The sequence below is a fragment of the Delphinapterus leucas genome, chromosome 1 (genome assembly GCF_059928025.1).
Source record: "Delphinapterus leucas isolate spDelLeu-1000000601 "Yukka" chromosome 1, BTC_Dleu_Yukka2, whole genome shotgun sequence".
In the NCBI taxonomy this organism is placed as follows: Eukaryota; Metazoa; Chordata; class Mammalia; order Artiodactyla; family Monodontidae; genus Delphinapterus; species Delphinapterus leucas.
In genome coordinates, this window is record NC_143129.1 from 129,975,271 (window position 1) to 130,000,802 (window position 25,532).

The 25,532-nt window shown below is 36.8% G+C and overlaps 1 protein-coding gene and 1 non-coding gene across 10 annotated transcripts in view; one reads left to right on the forward strand and one right to left on the reverse strand.

The window, feature by feature from the left end:
• Window positions 1-239: 239 nt before the first annotated feature.
• The window catches only part of SRSF11 (serine and arginine rich splicing factor 11), a 55,999-nt gene continuing 30,706 nt past the window's right edge, over window positions 240-25,532 (reverse strand). For 5 of the 9 annotated variants that reach the window (XM_022581105.3, XM_089921093.1, XM_022581104.3 and 2 more), the window contains 5 exons: window positions 20,506-20,637; window positions 18,010-18,099; window positions 3,341-3,457; window positions 2,819-2,957; window positions 240-2,713 (listed from right to left, as the gene is read on the reverse strand). In XM_022581105.3, coding sequence (XP_022436813.2) covers window positions 2,516-2,713; window positions 2,819-2,957; window positions 3,341-3,457; window positions 18,010-18,099; window positions 20,506-20,637 — 676 coding nt within the window. In that variant the 3' untranslated portion in view covers window positions 240-2,515. Of the gene's footprint in view, window positions 2,714-2,818; window positions 2,977-3,340; window positions 3,458-18,009; window positions 18,100-20,505; window positions 20,638-25,532 lie in introns of those variants that run through there. The other 4 variants (XM_089921077.1, XM_089921076.1, XM_089921066.1 and 1 more) reach the window with 4 other exon arrangements.
• LOC115801888 (U6 spliceosomal RNA) lies at window positions 22,407-22,508 on the forward strand. Its single transcript, XR_004022246.1, has one exon. It is a non-coding gene; the product is annotated as a U6 spliceosomal RNA (small nuclear RNA).

Sequence of the window (25,532 nt, forward strand, 5' to 3'; positions counted from 1 at the left end):
TGAAAAGCTCCATAATTAAATAGCAGGTACCATTTACTGACCCAGGCACACAGGGCTACATTTTTTTCTACCAACTACTTTACAAGGTAGATATCACTCCCATTTTACAGACAGGAAAATGAAGGTAGGAAACACAGGTCTCCCCTGCTGTAAATGAAGCTGAAATTCATGACTGGGCTCTTAAATAGCTACTACCTCATTCACTCATGAAGAATTTAAGCAAATAAATAGCACAAACATTTTTCTAACAAAACCACTTTTATTTTTTAATCATTTTCACTACCAAATACAGAACAAAATTCAGTGTGGAGGCAGTGTTCACTTGATTTCGACTGGTTATGTGTTAAAGGCTTCTGTCCCGTGCAACCCTACCTTTGTGCATAAATGTTCACTGAAAAATAACCTAAGTATAGACTCCCTTCACGACAGCATCTTAAGTCAGTGGTACTATTTTAAAGCCCAAAATTTCTTAATCCCTTTTTAGAAATCAGCATACTATATATTCAAAGACTACAAGTGAGGGAATAAAATTTGAGTAATATTAGGCTTAACCAAGTGAAACCGCCAATATCTTGTTTTTGACTTACAAAACCGACAATATCATATGGTTCAATCTTTAAATGTTTTTCTACTAAATTTTTTTGTAAGTTTAAAGAATGTCATTTGCATTCAACTTCGTGTTTAAAAATGCAGTGATTTTTAGGACCATTACTAGAACGTCTTACTCACTACAGACAAAATTCCCTTCCATAAAATCTTTAAAAAGTTACTACAAACTGTAAAAACAATGCTGGCTTATCTATACGGCATTTCAATTCTAAAAGTTAAAAAAAAAAATTATACTCCAATTTGGATAAAAGCTACAATTCCGGCTCATTTTCCCCTTAATCCCAGCCACTCAAACACTACTCATTTCATAAATGAATAAATATACTATTTAGTATTGTACAGTAGATACATACCATTGAGTTTCTATACTATTCCAGAAAAGTATGTTTATATTCACCAAAAATATAAATTTACTAGATATAGGTGGGATCATTTGTTTATCCTAAAGTTCATTGCTTTATTCAACCCAAGTCCTACACCCAAAATATAAGAAAGAAAATTACACTTAGGAAAAGACTGTTTTAGATAGAAATTAAACTAATTCTGACAATTCTAATGGCAACTAATCACTACAGTGATGGATTCCATCTTACTACTATATTAAAATATGTGGACTGAAAGGAAAAAGAACTTGATATGTAAAATGAATGAGGTAAATGCCATACATTCAACAACGTAAATAAATACAAATACGGTTTTACAGGAACATAAACATAAGTTTAAGGGTTTTATTATCAAAGTCTTGTAAAACAATTTCAGAAACTGTACATCAACATGGCACAGACTGTAGCCTACTTTTGTTTTTACTGCACAAAAGTAAAGCTTGGAAACTCCTGTAAGAAAACAGTTGCCTAACTACTTTGCATTTAACATGGAATCACTGTGTGCATAAGATTACTACTGCAGTAACAGTAACACAAAATTTATTGGTTTTATACAACTTGAGATCAAATAAAAAGTACATTATCAAGTAGATCTGTCTTATTTTTAAAAGCATATGAAGGTCAATTTAAAATGCACTATCCCCCTTTTCCAACAATGAGTTTAAAACAAATTAATAAAAGAGTGGACAATTGAAAATCAGGACAAGAGATAACTCTCTTTTACAGATGGACTTCAGGATAGGCAGATAACTTTCACTGATGTAGATGTTCAATAAATTATTTTAGGAAAAAAAATTCCCAAACACCTTATGAAAAAGTATACAACTCTACTCCAAAATATGCTATTTACTTACTGCCAAAGACAGTTTCATTGAAATCTTGGTTCTGTAATTAAAGCCTAATTATAGCCATCAAAAAAGGTTAGTGCATATATAACCCTTCAAAGTTAAACAAAAGCCACAAAAATTTAGCCACAAGGCTTAAAGGATTATCTATTTCAAATGCTCATTTCCAGATGTAACTATAAGAATGTTAATTTGTCATGTCAACAAACAAGACCATAAGTAGATCCATCATGTTGGAGGATTTGAATGACATTTAGGATATTCCTGCCACAATTAACATGCAATCAGTGCATTCCCTACATGGCTCTATTACGGCAATGAATCAAATTCTAGAAATACTACAAGTGAACTTAATAAAGGAGATCATACAACATAAACAATCCATGCCTGCTGTAGATGCATGCAGCTTTTCATTTTTGTTATGAAGCAGCACCAGAATAGTAAAACTGCTTGTTTACTCAATCAGATTTCAACCTGTCAAGAACTGGTTACCCATGTATCATTTTTCTAAAAGCTTTTGGATGTAAATAACGAATATCAACATCAAGAGCTTTATAACCATTTATGACTCAGAGCTGTATACATCTAGATTTGAGATGAACAAATACAGCATTAAGAAATCACACAGAGGAATGACACTGATGCACGTATACAGTTGGATTCCCACAGAGGCAATATTCAGTCACTCATATCCATGTCTTCTTCATGATGATCATCGCCATTCACTTTGGATTCTCTTAGTGAGTCACCAGTTCCCTTTTCCACAGAACACTCTTTTGCTTTAGGAGAAGCTGGTTCTGTCAGTTTCTTCTCCTCTTTCTTCTCTTTCTCGCTGTCATACCCCTGCTCCTCTTCATCATAGTCCCGTGTAACCTGCTTTGCCAAGGAAAATAATAAAAGTAAACGTCTTCACAGGAAAATCACTTCTTTAAAGTACCAGCATCACCCAAAACACCAAAATAAATTAGTTTGTAAACATACTTTTACATCTTTATCACTCTCTGATTTTCTTTCCCGTTCCTTTTCCTTATCTTTACTTTTCTTCTTCTTGCTTGTGGATCGTTCTCTTTCATCTCTGCTTCTTTCCTTGTCTTTATCTTTCTTCTTCTCCTTTTTATGTCTAGGATGACAGTAAAATGCTGACAAGATGCTTGAAACGAACTGCTCAAGAACTTTCACCATTAATTAAATAGGAGTAAGTTTAAACTTGTTTTAGATGGCAAACTTGACGACCCAAGTTCACTTGCTATAAAGAGGACAGCAAAGATCCAATTTCAAGTCACTGGATACAAGCTGTATATAAGTAATATAGGGAAGAAGACTATAACTTGATTACAGATCGAAAATGCCCAATCCTAAACAGTGTTTATTATAACACAGCCTCAAGTCATGAAGAGAGTGTATCAGCACATTCTTAAGCATTTTAATTCCTGAAAAGGAAGAAAAACTCTAGTACAGTTCCTGAAAAACAGGATAGATTTAATAAAAGATTAATATTCTTACCTCCTAGGGGATGGTGAGCGAGACAATTTTCTTTTGGGAGACCTAGGCTTTTTAGGAGATCTTGTGCCACTTCTGCTTCTTCGTCGTCGTCTCTCCCTAGAACCACAAATGTGCAAGCTAGACTTTAAAATACAGTATTATCCAAAAAATGCAGACACATCATAGCAAATGTGTCTATGATGGAGCTCCACTAGAAAGAGGATTCTGAAAACGAAAGACCTATTTTCAAATACTGTTCTGAGCCTAAGAAGCAAATGAATACTAAAAAACTGCAATTCTTTTTTTGTAAACTATGTGCCTTTCCTTTAATGCCCTCAAGAAAACCCTAATTTTAGCAATACTTCTTAAAGACGTTATGTCATCAAAACATTAGAAATGTTAAACTTGGGGAAAAACTGATTAACAAAAGTTCTAACTCAAGGAAAAACAGTCTGAAGTAAATTATTATTTATGGAATCAGTTTTAGATTCATTCAGTGGCCAGAACGTGTATAGGATAATATGCTGTGTTACGGAAGGCAGTTGCTAATAAAATCCAAAATTACTTCTAAATGATTAGGTAAAAATTTAGAAAACCACAGTTAGTGGTAACACAGATCAAACTGATTTCCTGTTGTCTAGCAAACCATGCCCAATTCACGCCCTGCTTTGAGCAATTAGCTTTTTAAGGTGTACCTCTCCTCTCTCTTTCAATTTTGACTTAAAAAAAATTGTGTCTACAACACAAACACATGGGAAGGAAAGTCCTGCCCTATTCTTGGACTGGAAGAATCAATATTGTTAAAATGACCATACTACCCAAGGCAATCTAGATATTCAATGCAATCTTTATCAAAATACCAATGGCATTTTCGTAGAACTAGAACAAATAATTTTAAAATTTGTATGGAAACACAAAAGACCCTGAATAGTCAAAACAATCTTGATAAAGAAAAACAGAGATGGAGGAATCATACTCCATGTCTTCAGACTGTACTACCAAGCTACAGCAATCAAAACTGTATGGTACTGGCACAAAAACAGACACACAGATCAATGGAACAGCATAGAGAGTCCAGAAATAAACCCACACACTTATGGTCAATTAATCTATGACAAAGGAGGCAAGAATATACAATGGAGTAAAGACAGTCCCTTTAGTAAGTGGTGCTGGGAAAACTGGACAGCTACATGCAAAAGAGGGGCAGAACATTCTCTAACACCCTATCCAAAAATAAACTCGAAATGGGTTAAAGACCTAAATGTAAGACCAGATACTACAAAACTAGGGGAAAAGTAGAAAGTGCTTTGACATAAATCACAGGAATATTTTTTTGGATCCATCTCCTAAAGTAAAGGAAATAAAAGCAAAAATGAACTAATGAGACCTAATTAAACTTACAAGCTTTTGCATAGCAAAGGAAACCATAAACAAAACAAAAAGACAACCTACAGAATAGGAGAAAGTACTTCCAAACAATGACAGTGACAAGGGGTTAATCTCCAAAATATACAAACAGCTCAATATCAAAAAAACAACGCATTCAAAAAAACGGGCAGAAGACCTACACAAACATTTCTCCAAAGAATACACACAGATGGCCAACAAACACATGAAAGGATGCTCAACATCACTAGTCATTGGAGAAATGCAAATCAAAACAACTGAGGTATCTGTCACCTCACACTGGTCAGAATGGCCATCATCAAAAGGTCTAAAAATAATAAATGCTGGAGAGCATGTGGAGAAAAGGGAACCTTCCTATACTGTTGGTGGAAATGTAAATTGGTGCAGCCACTGTGGAAAACAGTAAGGAGGTTTCAAAAAAAACTAAAAATGGAACTACCATATGACCCAAATTCCACTCCTGGGTACATATCCAAAAAAAAAAACCCCACAAAAAAACAAAAGAAAAAAACAAACCCACAAACAAACAAACCAAACCCCACACAATTTCGAAAAGGTACATGCACCCCAACGTTCACAGAAGCATTTTTTAACAACTGCCAAGATATGGAAGCTATGTTAAGTGTTCATCAACAGAAGAATGGATAAAGAAAATGTGCTGTATCTATACAATGGAATATTAGTAAGCTATAAAAAGAATGAAATTTTGCCATTTGCAGCAACATGGATGGACATGAGGGCATTTAAGCTAAGTGCAGTAAGTCAGACAAAGGATTAATCTCCAAAACATACAAGCAACTCATGCAGCTCAATATCAAAAAAAACAAACAACCCAATCCAAAAATGGGCAGAAGACCTAAATAGACATTTCTCCAAAGAAGATATACAGATTGCCCAACAAACACATGAAAGAATGCTCAACATCATTAATCATTAGAGAAATGCAAATCAAAACTATGAGATATCATCTCACACCGGTCAGAACGGCAATCATCAAAAAATCTACAAACAATAAATGCTGGAAAGGGTGTGGAGAAAAGGGAACCCTCTTGCACTGTTGGTGGGAATGTAAATTGATACAGCCACTATAGAGAACAGTATGGAGGTACCTTAAAAACCTAAAAAGAGAATTTTTTTTTTTTTAGAACCATACGACCCAGCAATTCCACTACTGGGCATATACCCTGAGAAAGCCATAATTCAAAGAGTCATGTACCATAATGTTCATGCAGCTCTATTTACAATAGCCAGGTCATGGAAGCAACCTACATGTCCATCAACAGATGAATGGATAAAGAAGATGTGGCACATGTATACAATGGAATATTACTCAGCCATAAAAAGGAACGAAACTGAATTATTTGTAGTGAGGTGGATGGACCTAGAGACTGTCATACAGAGTGAAGTAAGTTAGAAAAACAAATACCGTATACTAACACATATATATGGACTCTAAAAAAAAAAAAAAAAAAAAAAAGTCAGGGCTTTCCTGGTGGCGCAGTGGTTGAGAGTCCGCCAGCTGATTTAGGGGACATCGGTTTGTGCCCCGGTCCCGGAAGATCCCACATGCCGCGGAGTGGCTGGGCCCATAAGCCATGGCCACTGGGTCTGCGCATCCGAAGCCTGTGCTCCGCAACGGGAGAGGTCACAACAGTGAGAGGCCCGCGTACAGCCAAAAAAAAAAAAAAAAAGGTCAGAAGAGCCTAGGGGCAGGATGGGAATAAAGATGCAGACCTACTAGAGAATGGATTTGAGGATATGGGAAGGGGGAAGGGTAAGCTGGGACAAAATGAGAGTGGCATGGACATATATACACTACCAAACGTAAAATAGCTAGCTAGTGGGAAGCAGCCGCATAGCACAGGGAGATCAGCTTGGTGCTTTGTGACCATCTAGAGGGGTGGGATAGGGAGGGTGGGAGGGAGGGAGATGCAAGAGGGAAGAGATATGGGGACATATGTATAACTGATTCACTTTGTTATAAAGCAGAAACTAACACACCGTTGTAAAGCAATTATACTCCAATAAAGTAGTTAAGAAAGAAATAGGTCAGACAGAGAAAGACAAATACTGTATGACATAACTTATACATGGATCTAACAAATACAACAAACTAGTGAATATAACAAAAAAGAAGCAGACTCACAGATATAGAGAACAAACTAGAGGTTACCAGTGGGAAGAGGGAAGGCAGGGGGTAATATATGTGTAGAGGATTAAGAGGTACAAACTATTAGGTATAAAACAAGCTATAAGGATACATTGTACAACACAGGGAATAGCCAATGTTTTATAGTAAGTATAAATGGAGCATAATGTTTAAAAATTGTGAATCACTATACTGTACAGCAACTAAATTAAAAATAAAAAAACAACAAACAAATCCCACCTAATGACAGCAAACTATTGGGTGTAAGACAGGCTCAAGTATGTACTGTACAACATGGGGAATACAGTCAATATTCTGTAGTAACTGTAAGGGGATAGTAACCTTTAAAAAATGTATAAAAATTTTAAAAAATTAATTAAATGAAAAAAGTTATAGGACTTTGAAGATGACCATTATATGATTTAGGCACAAACAAAATAATCAAAAAAATAATAAAGCCCTATACCTTCAGTTGTCTTCATTTCAGCTTCCAAATTAAGCTTTAAATAACAAAAACCACCTTACAAGTCATCTGTGACCCCTGTCCTGGAAGCATTACACAGAACTTTCCCTTCATCAAACATTTAAGTTTGTCACGGTTGTATACCTTACACTTTCTTGTACTGCTTTGTGTAACTAATATTCCAAATTCCTTAGAAGAAAATGATGTTTTTTATATTGTATTTCTGTGCCCTATGATAGACTGTAGTATGGCTGCAAACAATAAAAATGTATAGAATATGCCATAATTTAAGAATGATTCAATAGTTAAATAGGATAAGATGCTTATGAATAAATCCATTAAATAAAGAAACAGGCAAACGATATGCCTCCAGTTTTTAAGGTAAGAATACATATTGCACATCCCATCTTTTATGCCCCTTTGCCACCTCAGACCTACTATGGCATTTCCTTGAGCACTTATATCTGGTTTAACTTTCTGTTTTAATATATTTATATGTGTCTTTTTAAAGAAAATATTCAGCACCTTGAAAAGAAACCCCATATCCTTTAGCTATCACACTCCAACCACTAATCTACTTCGTCGTTATAGATTTATCCATTCTGGACATTTCATATGAATGAAATCATACAACATGTGGTCTTTTGTGTCTAGCTTCTTTCACCTGGCATGTTTTCAAGGCTCATGCATATTATAACATGTAACAGTACTTTGGTTCCTTTTTACTGCTGAATAATAATCTATTGTATGGAATGTACAGCTTTGTTTACCCATGTTAGTGGATATTTGGGTTGACTTTTTGGTTTTGAATAATGCTGCCAAGAATATCCAATCCATGTACAAGTTTTTGTGCAGACATGTTTTTGTTTCTCTTGGGCATATCACTGGGAGCAAAACTGCTGTGTCAAAAAACTCTCCCTGTTTAATTTCTTTAGGAATTGCCAAACTGTTTTCCAATGCAGTTGCACAAGTCTACATTCTTTCTAAGACTGAGCTGTAACAGTTTTTTATATATTCTAGATACAAGTCCATTATTGGAAACATTATTTTTCTAGCACTCTGACAGTTGTCTTTATATTCTGAGTGTTCTTTGAAACAAAGTGTTTTTTGTTTTTTTAATTTATTTTACTTATTTATTTATGGCTGCGTTGGGTGTTCGTTGCTGCCCGCAGGCTTTCTCTGGTTGCGGGGAGCGGGGCCTACTCTTCGTTGCAGTGTGTGGGCTTCTCATTGCGGTGGCTTCTCTTGTTGCGGAGCATAGGCTCTAGGCACGCAGGCTTTGGTAGCCGTGGCACGTGGGCTTAGTAGTTGTGGCGCACGGGCTTAGTTGCTCCGCGGCATGTGGAATCTTCCTGGACCAGGGCTTGAACCCGTGTCCCCTGCACTAGCAGGCGGATTCTCAACCACTGCGCCACCAGGGAAGTCCTCCAAAAACGTTTTTAGTTTTCATTATCCCCAACTTATCTATTTCTCTTTTAGTGCTTATGCTTTTTGTCATATCTAAGGAATCACTGCCAGATACAAGGTCATGAAAGTTAACTTACATATTTCTTCTAATAGGATTTTACTTTTGGCTTTTAAGTCTTTTATCCATTTTGAGTTAATATTTATATACAATGTGAGGCTCCTAAGTGAATTTAATCAAGATTAAGAAAACAAACACTGTAGTAAAATGTGTAAAGATTGGAAGAAAATGATTTGCTGAGAAATTCAACAGCTTTAAATTTTGAGAGAACTAAGCCTCATCTGTGCCTGTGGTAAAAGATTTAAGGATTCTTAGCGATGCTAGGAGTCCTAACATTTGAAGGAGAATTATTTCCTTACTGTTTTAAAAAAGTACAATGACCCTTTACTTTTGCTTAATAGAAAATGAACAATGTCAACAAAATGTTACTGGGACTGACAGATACACACTACTATATATAAAATAGGTAAGTAATAAGAACCTACTGTACAGTACAGGGAACTCTAGTCTACTCTGTAATGGCCTATATGGGGAAAGAATCTAAAAAAAGAGTGGATATGTGTATATGTATAACTGATTCACTTTGCTGTACACCTGAAACTAACGCAACATTGTAAATCAACTATACTCCAATAAAAATTTTAAAATAAAAGTAAAAAACAAAAAACAGAAGATTGGAAGAAAACGGAATTAAGCCCTTACTACTATCATATGAATTCCATGTTAAATGTGAAAAATATATTTTCTGAGGAGAAAGTTTCCAACACTGAATTTTCACTACAGCAGGTTAAAGATAGAATTACTACTCTAAGAATGACACAAATCAGAACTTGCATTGCCTCCAATTATTTTATCAATGAACCACTATGTATGGGGAAAAAATTATTTTCAGCACTAACATGTAGATATTTTAAATATAACTTACTATGATAAAATGAATTTAATGTGATAATGCAGTATACATTAGCCGTTAAAACTTAGACGTTTAAGGGGGAAAAACCCACACAAACAATTCAAATTATGAAGTGAAATGCATATAGCAAACATAAAAACTGACCTCTGCTGAATTCCCACACTATTTTAAATACACTCTACACCATAAAACATTAAGTGAAAAGAAAAATGAACTTTAGGTTATTCTTCACAAATTGCCTTTAAAAAAACTTCACCACGGGTTTCCCTGGTGGCACAGTGGTTGAGAGTCCACCTGCCAATGCAGGGGACACGGGTTTGTGCCCCAGTCCGGGAAGATCCCACATGCCGCGGAGCAGCTGGGCCCGTGAGCCATGGCCACTGAGCCTGCGCGTCCGGAGCCTGGGCTCCGCAACGGGAGAGGCCACAACAGTAAGAGGGCCGCGTACCGCAAAAAAAAAAAAACAAACCAGAAGACTTCACCACTGAAGTATGTAGCTATGTACTGGAAAACATTTCATGTTCACAGTCTATTGACAGTCTTGCAAACAAAGCTTAAAAAAATGAAAGCTTAGGAGAAGGGGAAGATAAGATGGCGGAAGAATAAGATGCAGAGATCACCTTCCTCCCCACAGATACATCAGAAATACATCTACACATGGAACAACTCCTACAGAACACCTACTAAACACTGGCGGAAGACCTCAGACCTCCCAAAAGGCAAGAAACTCCCCCACGTACCTGGGTAGGGAAAAAGAAAAAATAATAAACGAGACAAAAGAATAGGGACAGGACTTGCAACAGTGGAGGGAACTGTGAAGGAGGAAAGGTTTCCACACACCAGAAGCCCCTTCGCGGGCAGAGACTGCGGGTGGCGGTGGGGGGGAGCTTCGGAGCCGCGGAAAGCGCAGCAACGGGTGCAGAGGGCAAAGCAGAGAGATTCCCGCACAGAGGATCGGTGCCGAACAGCACTCACCAGCCCGAGAGGCTTCTCTGCTCACCGGCCGGGGCGGGCAGGGCTGGGAGCTGAGACTCAGGTTTCCATGGAGTTCAGGGAGAGGACTGGCAGTAAGAAAACAGCCTGAAGAGGTTAGTGCACCACTACCCAGGAGGGACTCAGGGAAAAAGTCTGGACCTGCCAAGAGACTTTTTCTTCCCTCTTTGTTTCCTGGTGCAAGAGGAGAGGGGAGGGGATTACGAGCGCTGCTTAAAGGAGCTCCAGAGACCAGAGCAAGCCGTGGCTAACAGCGCGGACCCCAGAGACGGGCATGAGACGCTAAGGCTGCTGCTGCCACCACCAAGAAGCCTGTGTGAGAGCACAGGTCACTGTCCACAACCCCCTTCCCGGGAGCCTGTGCAGCCCGCCACTGCCAGGGTCCGGGGATCCAGGGACAACTTCCCCGGGAGAATGCACGGTGCGCCTCAAGGTGGTGCAACGTCACGCCGGCCTCTGGCGCACCCACACTCCGTGCCCCTCCCTCCCCCAGGCCTGAGTGAGCCCGAGCCCCCAAATCAGCAGCTCCTTTAACCCCGTCCTGTCTGAGCGAAGAACAGACGCCCTCTGGTAACCTACACGCAGAGGCGGGCCCAAATCCAAAGCTGAACCACGGGAGCTGTGCAAACAAAGAAGAGAAAGGGAAAACTCTCCCAGCAGCCTCAGGAGCAGCGGATTAAAGCTCCACAATCAACTTGATGTACCCTGCATCTGTGGAATACATGAATAGACAATGAATCATCCCAAATTGAGGACGTGGACTTTGAAAGCAAAATTTATTATTTTTTCCCCTTTCCCTCTTTTTGTGAGTGTGTATGTGTATGCTTCTGTGTGAGGTTTTCTCTCTATAGCTTTGCTTTCACCATTTGTCCTAGGGGTCCATCTGTCTGCTTTTTTTACTTAAAAATTTTTTTTCTTATTATTTTTTAATTTTAATGACTTTTTTATTTTACCTTACTTTATTTTATTTTCTTTTATCCTCTTTCTTTCTTTCTTCTTTTTCTCCCTTTTATTCAGAGCCGTGTGGATGAAAGGCTCTTGGTGCTGCAGCCAGGAGTCAGTGCTGTGCCTCTGAGGTTAGAGAGCCAACTTCAGGACACTGGTCCACAAGAGACCTCCCAGCTCCACGTAAAATCAAATGGCGAAAATCTCCCAGAGATCGCCATCTCAACACCAACACCAGCTTCACTCAACCACCAGCAAGCTATAGTGCTGGACACCCTATGCCAAACAACTAGCAAGACAGGAACACAACCCCACCCATTAGCAGAGAGGCTGCCTAAAATCATAAGTCCACAGACACCCCAAAACACACCACCAGACATGGACCTGCCCACCAGAAAGACAAGATCCAGCCTCATCCACAACACAGGCACTAGTCCCCTCCACCAGGAAGCCTACACAACACACAACTTTAGGCACTGGGAACAGACACCAAAAACAACGGGAACTACGAACCTGCAGCCTGCAAAACGGAGACCCCAAACACAGTAAGATAAGCAAAATGAGAAGACAGAAAAACACATAGCAGATGAAGGAGCAAGATAAAAACCCACCAGACCTAACAAATGAAGAGGAAATACGCAGTCTACCTGAAAAAGAATTCAGAATAATGATAGTAAAGATGATCCAAAATCTTGGAAATAGAATAGACAAAATGCAAGAAACATTTAACAAGGACCTAGAAGAACTAAAGATGAAACAAGCAACGATGAACAACAAAATAAAGGAAATTAAAAATACTCTAGAAGGGATCAATAGAAGAATAACTGAGGCAGAGGAATGGATAAGTGACCTGGAAGATAGAATAGTGGAAATAACTACTGCAGAGCAGAATAAAGAAAAAAGAATGACAAGAACTGAGGACAGTCTCAGAGACCTCTGGGACAACATTAAACGCACCAACATTCGAATTATAGTGGTTCCAGAAGAAGAGAAAATGAAAGGGACTGAGAAAATATTTGAAGAGATTATAGTTGAAAACTTCCCTAATTTGGGAAAGGAAATAGTTAATCAACTCCAGAGAGTCCCATACAGGATAAATCCAAGAAGAAACAGGCCAAGACACATATTAATCAAACTGTCAAAAATTAAATACAAAGAAAACATATTAAAAGCAGCAAGGGAAAACCAACAAATAACACACAAGGGAATCCCCATAAGGTTAACAGCTGATCTTTCAGCAGAAACTCTGCAAGCCAGAAGGGACTGGCAGGACATATTTAAAGTGATGAAGGAGAAAAACCTACAACCAAGATTACCCAGCAAGGATCTCATTCAGATTTGATGGAGAAATTAAAACCTTTACAGACAAGCAACAGCTGAGAGAGTTCAGCACCACCAAACCAGCTTTACAACAAATGCTAAAGGATCTTCTCTAGGCAAGAAACAAAACAGAAGGAAGAGACCTACAATAACAAACCCAAAACAATTAAGAAAATGGGAACAGGAACATAAATATTGATAATTACCTTAAATGTAAATGGATTAAATGCTCTCACCAAAAGACAGACTGGCTGAATGGATATAAAAACAAGACCCATATATATGCTGTCTACAAGAGACCCACTTCAGACCTAGAGACACAAACAGATGGAAAGTAAGGGGATGGAAAAAGATATTCCATGCAAATGGAAACCAAAAGAAAGCTGGAGTAGCAATTCTCATATCATTCAAAATAGACTTTAAAATAAAGAATGTTACAAGAGACAAGGAGGAACACTATATAATGATCAAGGGATCAAACCAAGAAGAAGATATAACAATTGTAAATATTTATGCACCCAACATAGGAGCACCTCAATATGTAAGGCAAATACTAACAGCCATAAAAGGGGAAATCGACAGTAACACATTCATAGTAGGGGACTTGAACACCCCACTTTCACCCATGGACAGATCATCCAAAATGAAAATAAATAAGGAAACACAAGCTTTAAATGATATATTAAACAAGATGGACTTAATTGATATTTATAGGACATTCCATCCAAAAACAACAGAATCCACATTTTTCTCAAGTGCTCATGGAACACTCTCCAGGACAGATCATATCTTGGGTCACAAATCAAGCCTTGGTAAATTTAAGAAAACTGAAATTGTATCAAGTATCTTTTCCGACCACAACGCTATGAGACTAGATATCAATTACAAGAAAAGGTCTGTAAAAAATACAAACACATGGAGGCTACACAATACACTATTAATAACGAAGTGATCACTGAAGAAATAAAAGAGGAAAGCAAAAAATACCTAAAAACAAATGACAATGAAGACACGATGACCCGAACCTATGGGATGCAGCAAAAGCAGTTCTAAGAGGGAAGTTGATAGCAATACAATCCTACCTTAAGAAACAGGAAACATCTCGAATAAACAACCTAACCTTGCACCTAAAGCAATTAGAGAAAGAAGAACAAGAAAACCCCAAATTTAGCAGAAGAAAGAAATCATAAAGATCAGATCAGAAATAAATGAAAAAGAAATGAAGGAAACAATAGCCAAAGATCAACAAAACTAAAAGATGGTTCTTTGAGAAGATAAACAAAATTGATAAACCATTAGCCACACTAATCAAGAAAAAAGGGAGAAGACTCAAATCAATAGAATTAGAAATGAAAAAGGAGAAGTAACAACTGACACTGCAGAAATACAAAAGATCATGAGAGATTACTACAAGCAACTCTATGCCAATAAAATGGACAACCTGGAAGAAATGGACAAATTCTTAGAAATGCACAACCTGCCAAGACTTAATCAGGAAGAAATAGAAAATATGAACAGACCATTCACAAGCACTGAAATTGAAACTGTGATTAAAAATCTTCCAACAAACAAAAGCCCAGGACCAGATGGCTTCACAGGCGAATTCTATCAAACATTTAGAGAAGAGCTAACACCTATCCTTCTCAAACTCCTCCAAAATATAGCAGAGAGAGAAACACTCCCAAACTCATTCTACAAGGCCACCATCACCCTGATACCAAAACCAGACAAAGATGTCACAAAGAAAGAAAACTACAGGCCAATATCACTGATGAACATAGATGCAAAAATCCTCAACAAAATACTAGCAAACAGAATCCAACAGCACATTAAGAGGATCATACACCATGATCAAGTGGGGTTAATTCCAGGAATGCAAGGATTCTTCAACATAAACAAACCAATCAATGTGATACACCATATTAACAAATTGAAAGACAAAAACCACATGGTCATCTCAACAGATGCAGATGAAAGCTTTCAACAAAATTCAACACCCATTTATGATAAAGACCCTCCAGGAAGTAGGTATAGAGGGAACTTTCCTCAACATAATAAAGGCCATATATGACAAACCCACAGTCAACATCATCCTCAATGGTGAAAAACTGAAACCATTTCTACTGAGATCTGGAACAATACAAGGTTGCCCACTCTCAGCACTCTTCTTCAACATAGTTTTGGAAGTTTTAGCCACAGTAATCAGAGAAGAAAAGGAGATAAAAGGAATCCAAATTAGAAAAGAAGAAGTAAAGCTGTCACTGTTAGTAGATGACATGATACTATACATAGAGAATCCTAAAGATGCTACCAGAAAACTACTAGAGCTAATCAATGAATTCGGTAAAGTAGTAGGATACAAAAGTAATGCACAGAAATCTCTGGCATTCCTATACACTAATGATGAAAAATCTGAAAGTGAAATCAAGAAAACACTCCCATTTACTATTGCAACAAAAAGAATAAAATATCTAGGAATACACCTACCTAAGGAAACAAAAGACCTGTATGCAGAAAATTATAAGACACTGATGAAAGAAATTAAAGATGATACAAATAGATGGAGAGATATATACCATGTTCTTGGATTGGAAGAATCAACATTGTGAAAATGGCTCTACTACTCAAAGCAATCTACAGATTCAATGCAATCCCTATCAAACTACCACTGGCATTTTTCACAGAATAGAACAAAAAATTTCACAATTTTTATGGAAACACGAAAGACCCCGAGTAGCCAAAGCAACCTTGAGCACAAAAAAGTGGAGCTGGAGGAATCAGGCTTCCTGACTTCAGACTATACTACAAAGCTACAGTAATCAAGGCAGTATGGTATGGGCACATAAACAGAAATATAGATCAATGGAACAGGGTAGAAAGCCCAGAGATAAACCCACACACATATGGTCACCTTATCTTTGATAAAGGAACAGGAATGTACAGTGGAGAAAGGACAGCCTCTTCAATAAGTGGTGCTGGGAAAACTGGACAGCTACATGTAGAAGTATGAGATTAGATCACTCCCTAACACCATACACAAAAATAAGCTCAAAATGGATTAAAGACCTAAATGTAAGGCCAGAAACTATCAAACTCTTAGAGGAAAACATAGGCAGAACACTCTATGACATAAATCACAGCAAGATCCTTTCTGACCCACCTCCTAGAGAAATGGAAATAAAAACAAAAATAAACAAATGGGACCTAATGAAATTGCAAAGCTTTTGCACAGCAAAGGAAACCATAAACAAGACAAAAAGACAACCCTCAGAATGGGAGAAAATATTTGCAAATGAAGCAACTGACAAAGGATTAATCTCCAAAATTTATAAGCAGCTCATGCAGCTCAATAACCAAAAAACAAACAACCCAATCCAAAAATGGGCAGAAGACCTAAACAGACATCCAAAGAAGATATACAGATTGCCAACAAACACATGAAAGAATGCTCAACATCACTAATCATTAGAGAAATGCAAATCAAAACTACAATGAGATATCATCTCACACCAGTCAGAATGGCCATCATCAAAAAATCTAGAAACAATAAATGCTGGAGAGGGTGTGGAGAAAAGGGAACACTCTTGCACTGCTGGTGGGAATGTGAATTGGTACAGCCACTATGGAGAACAGTATCGAGGTTCCTTAGAACACTACAAATAGAACTACCATATGACCCAGCAATCCCACTACTGGGCATATACCCTGAGAAAACCAAAATTCAAAAAGAGTCATGTACCAAAATGTTCATTGCAGCTCTATTTACAATAGCCCGGAGATGGAAACAACCTAAGTGCCCATCATCGGATGAATGGATAAAGAAGATGTGGCACATATATACTATGGAATATTACTCAGCCATAAAAAGAAACGAAATTGAGCTATTTGTAATGAGGTGGATAGACCTAGAGTCTGTCATACAGAGTGAAGTAAGTCAGAAAGAAAAAGACAAATACCGTATGCTAACACATATATCTGGAATTTAAGAAAAATAAAATGTTATGAAGAACCTAGGGGTAAGACAGGAATAAAGACACAGACCTACTGGAGAACAGACTTGAGGATATGGGGAGGGCGAAGGGTGAGCTGTGACAGGGCGAGAGAGTGTCATGGACATATATACACTAACAAAGGTAAGGTAGATAGCTAGTGGGAAGCAGCCGCATGGCACAGGGATATCAGCTCGGTGCTTTGTGACCGCCTGGAGGGGTAGGATGGGAGGGTGGGAGGGAGGGAGACGCAAGAGGGAAGAGATATGGGAACATATGTATAACTGATTCACTTTGTTATAAAGCAGACACTGACACACGATTGTAAAGCAATTAAACCCCAATAAAGATGTTAAAAAAAAAAAAAAAAGAGTCATGTACCAAAATGTTCATTGCTGCTCTATTTACAATAGCCAGGAGATGGAAACAACTTAAGTGTCCATGATCGGATGAATGGATAAAGATGTGGCACATATATACAATGGAATATTACTCAGCCATGAAAAGAAACGAAGTTGAACTATTTGTAATGAGGTGGATGGACCTAGAGTCTGTCATACAGAGTGAAGTTAAGTCAGAAAGAGAAAGACAAATACCGTATGGTAATACATATATATGGAATTTAAGAAAAAAAAAATGTCATGAAGAACCTAGGGGTAAGACAGGAATAAAGACACAGACCTACTAGAGAATGGACTTGAGGACGTGAGGAGGGGGAAGGGTAAGCTGTGACAAAGTGAGAGAGTGGCACGGACATATATACACCACCAAACGTAAAATAGATAGCTAGTGGGAAGCAGCTGCATGGGACAGGGAGATCAACTCGGTGCTTTGTGACCACCTAGAGGGGTGGGGTAGGGAGGGTGGGAGGGAGGGAGACGCAAGCGGGATGAGATATGGAGACATATGTATATGTATAACTGATTCACTTTGTTATAAAGCAGAAACTAACACACCATTGTAAAGCAATTATACTCCAATAAAGATGTTAAAAAAAAAAAAATGAACGCTTAAAAAAATGCCGAGAATTCATAATGCCACCCTACCTGCTTGCACTTCTGGAACGTCTGGCTGTGCTGTAACTTTTTGGTGGTGTTTTGGAACGTTTCTTTTCTTTGTCTTCTTTCTTTTTGTCTCTAATAAATGAAAACAATTTATGAATGTATTGGAAGATTCAACTAATATATATTTCTATCAAACTACAAATAAAAACAGAAGTACAGTGAAATCTAATGTTATTCTTTAATGTTATTATACAAACTTACAAACTTTTATTATACAAACTTAATGTTATTATACAAACTTACAAACTTAAAAATAATAGTAACTCAAGCGGCGTATTTGTGGTAAACAAATTTTAAAAATCCTATTTTCCTGGTATTCCACATAAAACTTCTCTCCAAGAGCAAAGCAGAGTATGTGGCAAGAAAACAAGGACGTTGGCCAGTTTCTTAGTATGTCTGGCGATAAACGTAATAGTTTAAATAATTTTCTCTAGGCTCTTCAACACTGTTTTTCTCTCAGCTAAGTAAGTAGCAGTTTCCCAACCGACCCTGGACCCTGGCTCTAAATCCTCTACTGACAGCCCAAAACCCCATCACTATTGTAAGTTCTTCTTTCAAAGCACACACCCGATGTAACCTCTTCACGGATGAAGTCAACCTTGTAACTTTCTCCCAGCTGCTATATATTCTGGGCTATTCAATGCTTTTAGAAAAAAAACATCAAAATGGAGTGGTACTACAACCAGGCCTCAACTCTAAAATCTTTCTACAGATTCTTCTACGTTTACTTTTATTCCCCACAGCATTTTTTCGCCCCAAGATTCTAGGCAAAAGGTAAAATATATACATATTTATAATACATATATGTCCCTTATCTCCTTATAAACACACACCTATTTTCAACTGTTCTACAGTTTTAGAGATTAAAGTATCTCTTCGGTTGTTCTAGGCTAGTCCCACCCTATATCCTGTGCTTCATTCCCTCCCATCTTTGCTCATCCTGCTCCATCAGTTATCCTCTCTATTCATTCAAGTCTTTATCATCGAATTCCTAGATTACTTTAATAGTCCCTTAAGGGGCCCCAGTCATGTTTTCCACAAATTGATGCTATACCCCCTATCAGGAATCTTTCGAAGTACAAACTTGAAAATATTAATTCCCTGCTCATCACTTTTCAATTCATTCCTATTGCCTCCTGGATCAGCCGCAAACTCCTTAGTGTGAACAACAAAGCCTTCTATGGTGATCTGTCTCCTTAACTTTCCTGACCTCATTTCCTGGTCCTTCTATACCAAAATACTTGCTATTTCAAGAATTCATGCTAACTTTGTAAACATTCTCTACCTGAAACCATGCCCCCCGAGTCCAGTCAAATCTATCAGAATTCAATACTCAAGAGTCACCTCTCAATAAATCTCTTCCGACATCCCTAACGATGGCCCTTCCTTTGTAATTACATTCATCTCTCTCCTAGTATAAAGAAAGTTCCTTGAGGGAAGGAATGCCTAATTGCTTTGTATAAGAGATGTTTCATTAAGTAAGCTTGTTTGTTTGACTGATTGAATTAAAAGATGACTAACTGTAAAACATGAGTAAGAGCCTCGTTAGAGGCTGAACACTCAGTAAAGCTATCCCAGAACCTCTGTCCCCACTTGAGTTATATGCTTACCAAGAATAAATTTTGTTGCCCCCTCCCTGTGATCCTTACTATTTTAATTACATAATATATAAATGGGTAAAGTAGTATAAAATATAGGGTTGCTTCTAGAAAATTAAGGCAAATATTTTAGAAAGAGATAAAGGACATTTGTTAAAAATTAAGTGTTGTGAAACTGTATTGTGTGACAACTAAAAATGCGGGAAAAAATCAAGATATTTCCAAGTAACAGAGTTCTCAACACTTTTAAAGGTGGTTTAAATGAAAAGAAAGTGATTTGGTATGTATTATTCAAGACTAGGCCTAATTTCAAACAGTTTGGCCCTATATGAAAAAACAAATTATTGAATGCATGTTTAAGTTGAAATACAATGTTAAGGTGGGGATGTCTGTTTTTTAATGAATCCTCACTTTAATTCTCTACTGGTCCCCAAACCATGGGATAAGACTGTTAAGTATGGTTCAGTCTCTGGAATATAGCAATACTGAATTCATATTTACAAAGGTGTTCACAATGAGGTATATAAAGATGAATTAGGAAGGCATGATTGTCTGCCATAAACTCTTTGGCATACCAAGAGATGTGGCTGGTAACACTAAATCCTTAGTAATGGTTGAATGGAAAAGAGGAAATGAAAAAAGGCAGTAGAAACAGCTAAGAATTTTTACTACAAAGAAATTTTATCTAGGCCTTCAGCTGTAAGTAGAAATCTCAAGTTTATGAAGGAGCACAAGAAAACAATGTCAGTCTCCTCCAACAGTTTCTTCCTATCTCCTATCATAACCTATTCTTTGTCATTAAAGCAGCAATATTTGGGGGTGTTGGGAACTCTAAAATTTGTCTTCCCACTCAGTGTTTGTTAATAGTTTTTTACTGTACCTGTTTTTTGATGTGCTCCTTGACCTTCTACCCCTCTCTCTGGAATGAGATCTTCTCCGTCTTGGACTTTTGGATCGTCGTCTACTCCTTGACTTAGAATGTGATCGCCTTCTTGATCTGCTTCTTGACCGCCTTATAATGTAAAAGGAAGCAAACACATGTATGTAAATGGAAAAAGACTAGCTGTTTCTGACTATGTCATATAAGCATCAGACAAAAGATTCAGACATGTGGACTAGCCATCAGTGAGGGTAATTTCCTGCCATTATTTATTTACTCTACACAACAACATCTTTGATATCCTAGAAATTAGTAAATACCTTTTAACCCCTGGAATTCCTCACCTTTTAATCTTTTGCTCAACCTGTCAAACCAATCCTACTTTGCCCATTGAAACTACAACTCTAAACTTAAAAATACTGCTAGAGAATGAAGAAAAACAAAAAATATCTGACTCATTTGCATCATTTCACAATTACATAGCATTTTTGCAAGTACACCTTATTTGATTCCTCACTATTGCAAGTTAAACCCATTTACTACTTATTGAATACCTATTTATGCCCACTACATGCTTTACAAATACTAAGTCATTTACCCTCATAATAAACCTAATAAAGTATGTACCACTATTATTCCCATTTTAAAAATGGAAACCATATAGTGTGTTGCCTTCTATGATTTCCAGTTGTTGTTCTCTGAAATATATTCCACTTCTTCGGTTTGCAGTTTAAGAGAAATCCAAGTAATGCAAGCATGATACAGATATATACAACTCAGTACAAACTGCCTTTTCTACTCTTAAGTGTCCTCAACATTACATCATCTCTTTCCTGCCACGTAAGAGATGTTTCTCTCTGTGCCTACTGCATACCACCCTGCTCCCCATACTTTCTCTAAAAGGTTAAGTGCAATTAACCTTTTGATGTTCTTTGATCCTCCTTCCTATATTTTATTCCTTTCTATTTAAGAATAATTGAAGATAAATTGCAGTTCTTTGCTTAGACTTGGTCATTTAATTTCTAGTGGACCATTCAACCTCTTTTCATGGAAAACTTCAAATACAATTTAAACGTTTTGCTTTTACTTTTTCAAAGTGCCAAAGGACGGACATTTTAGTAATGTAGAAGATATGTGTTCAAATCTCATTTATAAGCCAGTTAACTGAGAGCATTCATTATTTAACCTCTTTGAGCCTATTACTTCAGCAAAGAAAAACAACAGCACCTCCATCACAGAATAGTTGAAATTATAAAGCCCAGCTCAGTGCCTTACTGTAGACACATATATTATATACTGACTCCCTCTTCTCTTACTAATGTGCTAACATAGTATTGCCATCATTCTCTAGAGCAGCTGTTTCAAAACCCATCAGTAGCAGTGTCTCATCAAATTCAATAACTTTATGTTTTGCTCATTTCTTACTTTTGACCATATTTGAAACTACCTACTAAAGCAATCCCTCTCAATAACATGTCTATATCCTAGGAAATTTTCATGTAATGCTTACCTACCTTTTTCTAAGCTCCATAAGGACAAGGGGTATATATGTCTATACCACTGTACCCTTGAGCAACAACTACAGTGTCTGACTAGTAAACAGTACTACTAATATATTTTGAGTGAAATACTGACCCTATAAAATATCAGAACCATCACTTTCTTATTAAGAATTTTTTAAAATTCTGGAAAACCAAAATTGATGCTATTAGAATTAAGTATTATTCATATTTTGAGAATTCTGGCTTTAACAAAAATTTAAGTTAACAATCATCTTAGCAAAATGGTTACACATTTATCCTACCTCTAATGTATATAGAAAAAAATATAGTTGCAGGAAAAAATCATAAGTGCATTGTTGTAGGTTTCCTTCTAAACAAAGTGATTAATAATATAAAATAGTGCTCGCTTCGGCAGCACATATACTAAAATTGGAACGATAAAGAGTAGCACGGCCCCTGCGCAAGGATGACACGCAAATTCGTGAAGCGTTCCATATTTTTTCTTACTTTCCATGGAAAAAAAAAGTCACTTACAAAAGAAAAAAAATTGTTGTATTATTAGTTGAAACTTAACTAAGTCTGTGTAAAGGTAGAACTGAGTTGTTCAATACAGTAGCCACTAGTCACATATGGCTATTTAAATCTAACTTTTAATAATTAAAAAAAATATATAAAATAGTTTAAAAAATCTAATAAGCAGAGGTATTACATCAATCAATTTATTATAAGGTGCTGAAACAGTTATTTTTCAACAGCATTGCACTGCAGAGCCACTTCAACACAGTTTACATAAGCTTTTAAAAATTAGAAAAATAAAAATTATCGTATTATGTATCTAAATACATAAAAAGCTTATTGAACGTAATGGTCATTTTATATACCAAGATGCTAAAAATACAACAACTCATAATCTTTATCTTTCTGTTATGAGGCATTACTACAAGTGTCCAAAAGCACTTTGTTCAGGGAAATAAATGTTTCACTGTTATTTCCCATTGGTCATAATTAAAATTAGTATTTGAAAGCCTTAGCATGTCCCTGTTATGTACAAAGGAAAAAGATATAGGTTCTCCTTTTTAAGTCTTTTTAAGTGTTAAACTAAGCTATGAGAGCACCTGTTCTGGAAGGTTAGGATTCTAAGTACAGGTACAGCTCAGAGATACTATGAGTTTGTTCCCAGATCACTGCAATAAACTGAGTATCACAAAAAAGTGAGTCACAATGAATTTCTGGTTTCCCAGTGCATATAAAAGTTATGTTTATACTATACTGTAGTCTGTGAAGTGTGCAATAGCATTATGTCTAAAAAACAGTGTACGTAATTTAATTAAAAATGTGGCTAAAGATCGCTAAACATCACCTGAGCTTTCAGTGAGCTGTAATCTTTTTGCAATAGTAACAACATCAAAGATCACTAATCACAGATCACCATAACAAATATAATAATGAGGTTAGCTATTTTGGAGTGGCAATTGACAAGTGTAGAAAGATTAAACCAAGATGAATAGTAAAGATCCTTGAACACCATTTTAAGGTTTTATGTGTCAACTTATTAAGACAATAAGGAGCTTCTAAAGGTTTCATAGAGCTGTGACATGTTCTAGATTTGGGTTTTTGAAAGACATCTTTAAGAATGAGATGGGCTGGGTGACAGACACACCAGACAAAACTACCCTGTAATATTCTGCTACAGACTGAATGTTTGTGTCCTCCCAAAATTCTTATGCAAAACCGAATACCCAATGTTATGACATTATGAGGTAGTGGCCTTTGGGAGGTGACTACGTTATGAAGGTGCAGCTTTCATGAATAGGATTAATGCCCATATGAAAGAAGTCTCAGAAGACCCCTTGGTCCATTCCCCTATGTGAGGACACAGTGAAGAGACAGCAAACTATAAATGAGGAAGCAGGTCCTCACCAGGCACCAAATTTGCTGACACCTTGATCTTGAACTTCCCAGCTTCCAACACTGTGAGAAGTAAATTTCTATTGTTTATAAGCCACCCAGTCTATGGTATTGTTATAGCAGCCGAATGGACTAAGACACAGTCTAAAAAATGACTGAACAATGTTATGGGGCCCATCAATTTTTTTTTTTCCCCAAAATAATAACAAGATATTTTTTGCCTTTTCCACTGTGACATTTGCACTAATAGTGCAAAAGCAATGGTGGTGTACAAGTGCTGGCATCTCCTTATTACAAATCAAGGTAGTGGCAACTGAACCTCCCTATTATCTACGGTATTCTTCACTGGCATTTGTAGTATGCACTTGCAGTAAAAAGAAAGAAAGAAAAAAAAAGAAACCCTGCCATTTTCACTAAGGATGTCTTTGATAAAGCCAGTAAAAACTATTAAATTTATTAAATCTAGTCCCTTGAGTAATATTAGAGTAGTATTATTGACTAGTAATATTAAATCTAGTCCCTTCAGCAATATTCTGTGCAACAAAATGGGCAGTATGCATAAATCACTTCTGATACTTTATAGTTCAATGACTGTGTCAAGGAAGACACCTGTGTGATTGAGTGTGAGCTCACCTAATTGCTTTTGCCATGAAACATCATCTTTACCTGAAAGAACAAGTGACAAACCATGGTTGTTCAGACTTGGGTATTTGGTGGAACACTTTCATGGAAAATGAGTAAGGTTTATCATTTCAAGGAAAACAAATTTGTTGCCAATAATAAAATTTGAGCTTTTAAGAGAAAATTAAATTTTGGAAAACCTGAACACACCATTGTGAACTTGACAGCTTCCTAACACTTTAAAAGGGTTTACCGATGAGATGTGTGGCGATATTACCAAGTCATTTTTTGATCTTGTGTAACAAAATATGTCAACATTTGAAAACTTGCATAATGTAATAAATCAATCATTTTCCAAACCACCAATGCATAACTGTACAAAAGCATGCCTGGGAAAAAGATCCATCAAGGTGTAAGAAAGATCAACAGATTTTAAAGTAGCAAAATATAAAAGGTTCACTATTACGGTTTCAGATTCCATATTACTACTACCTTTTAAGAAAGTACTCTTGTTAAGTTTTGGTATTATATCAAAGAATACTATTCCCAATTACCTGAAAAGACTATAAAATTACTTTTCCCTCTTCTCACTATATATTTGTGTAAGATTTTCTACAAATATTAACTAAAATATATTGCAATAAGTTGAATGCAGAATCCTGTACATGTCTTCTAGTAAGCCAAAGGTTAAAGAGGTTTGCAAAGATTTAAAACAAAGCAATTCTTTTAATTTTTCTGGAAAAGTTTTGTTTCAAAGCTAAGTTAATACAAATGGGTTTACTACTGTTATTTCAGATGATGGTTTCAAATTTTATTACGGCCAACACTGATAGATATAACCCACATAAACAAAAGCTCATCGGAGTACTCAAATTTTCTACAAGTATAGAGGTCTTAATACCAGCAAGTTTGAGAGCCACTGGGCTAGAGAGACCCTTACAAACTTATACAGGAATGTCATGTGAAGAAGAAAATACACTGGTCCTTTTAAATTGC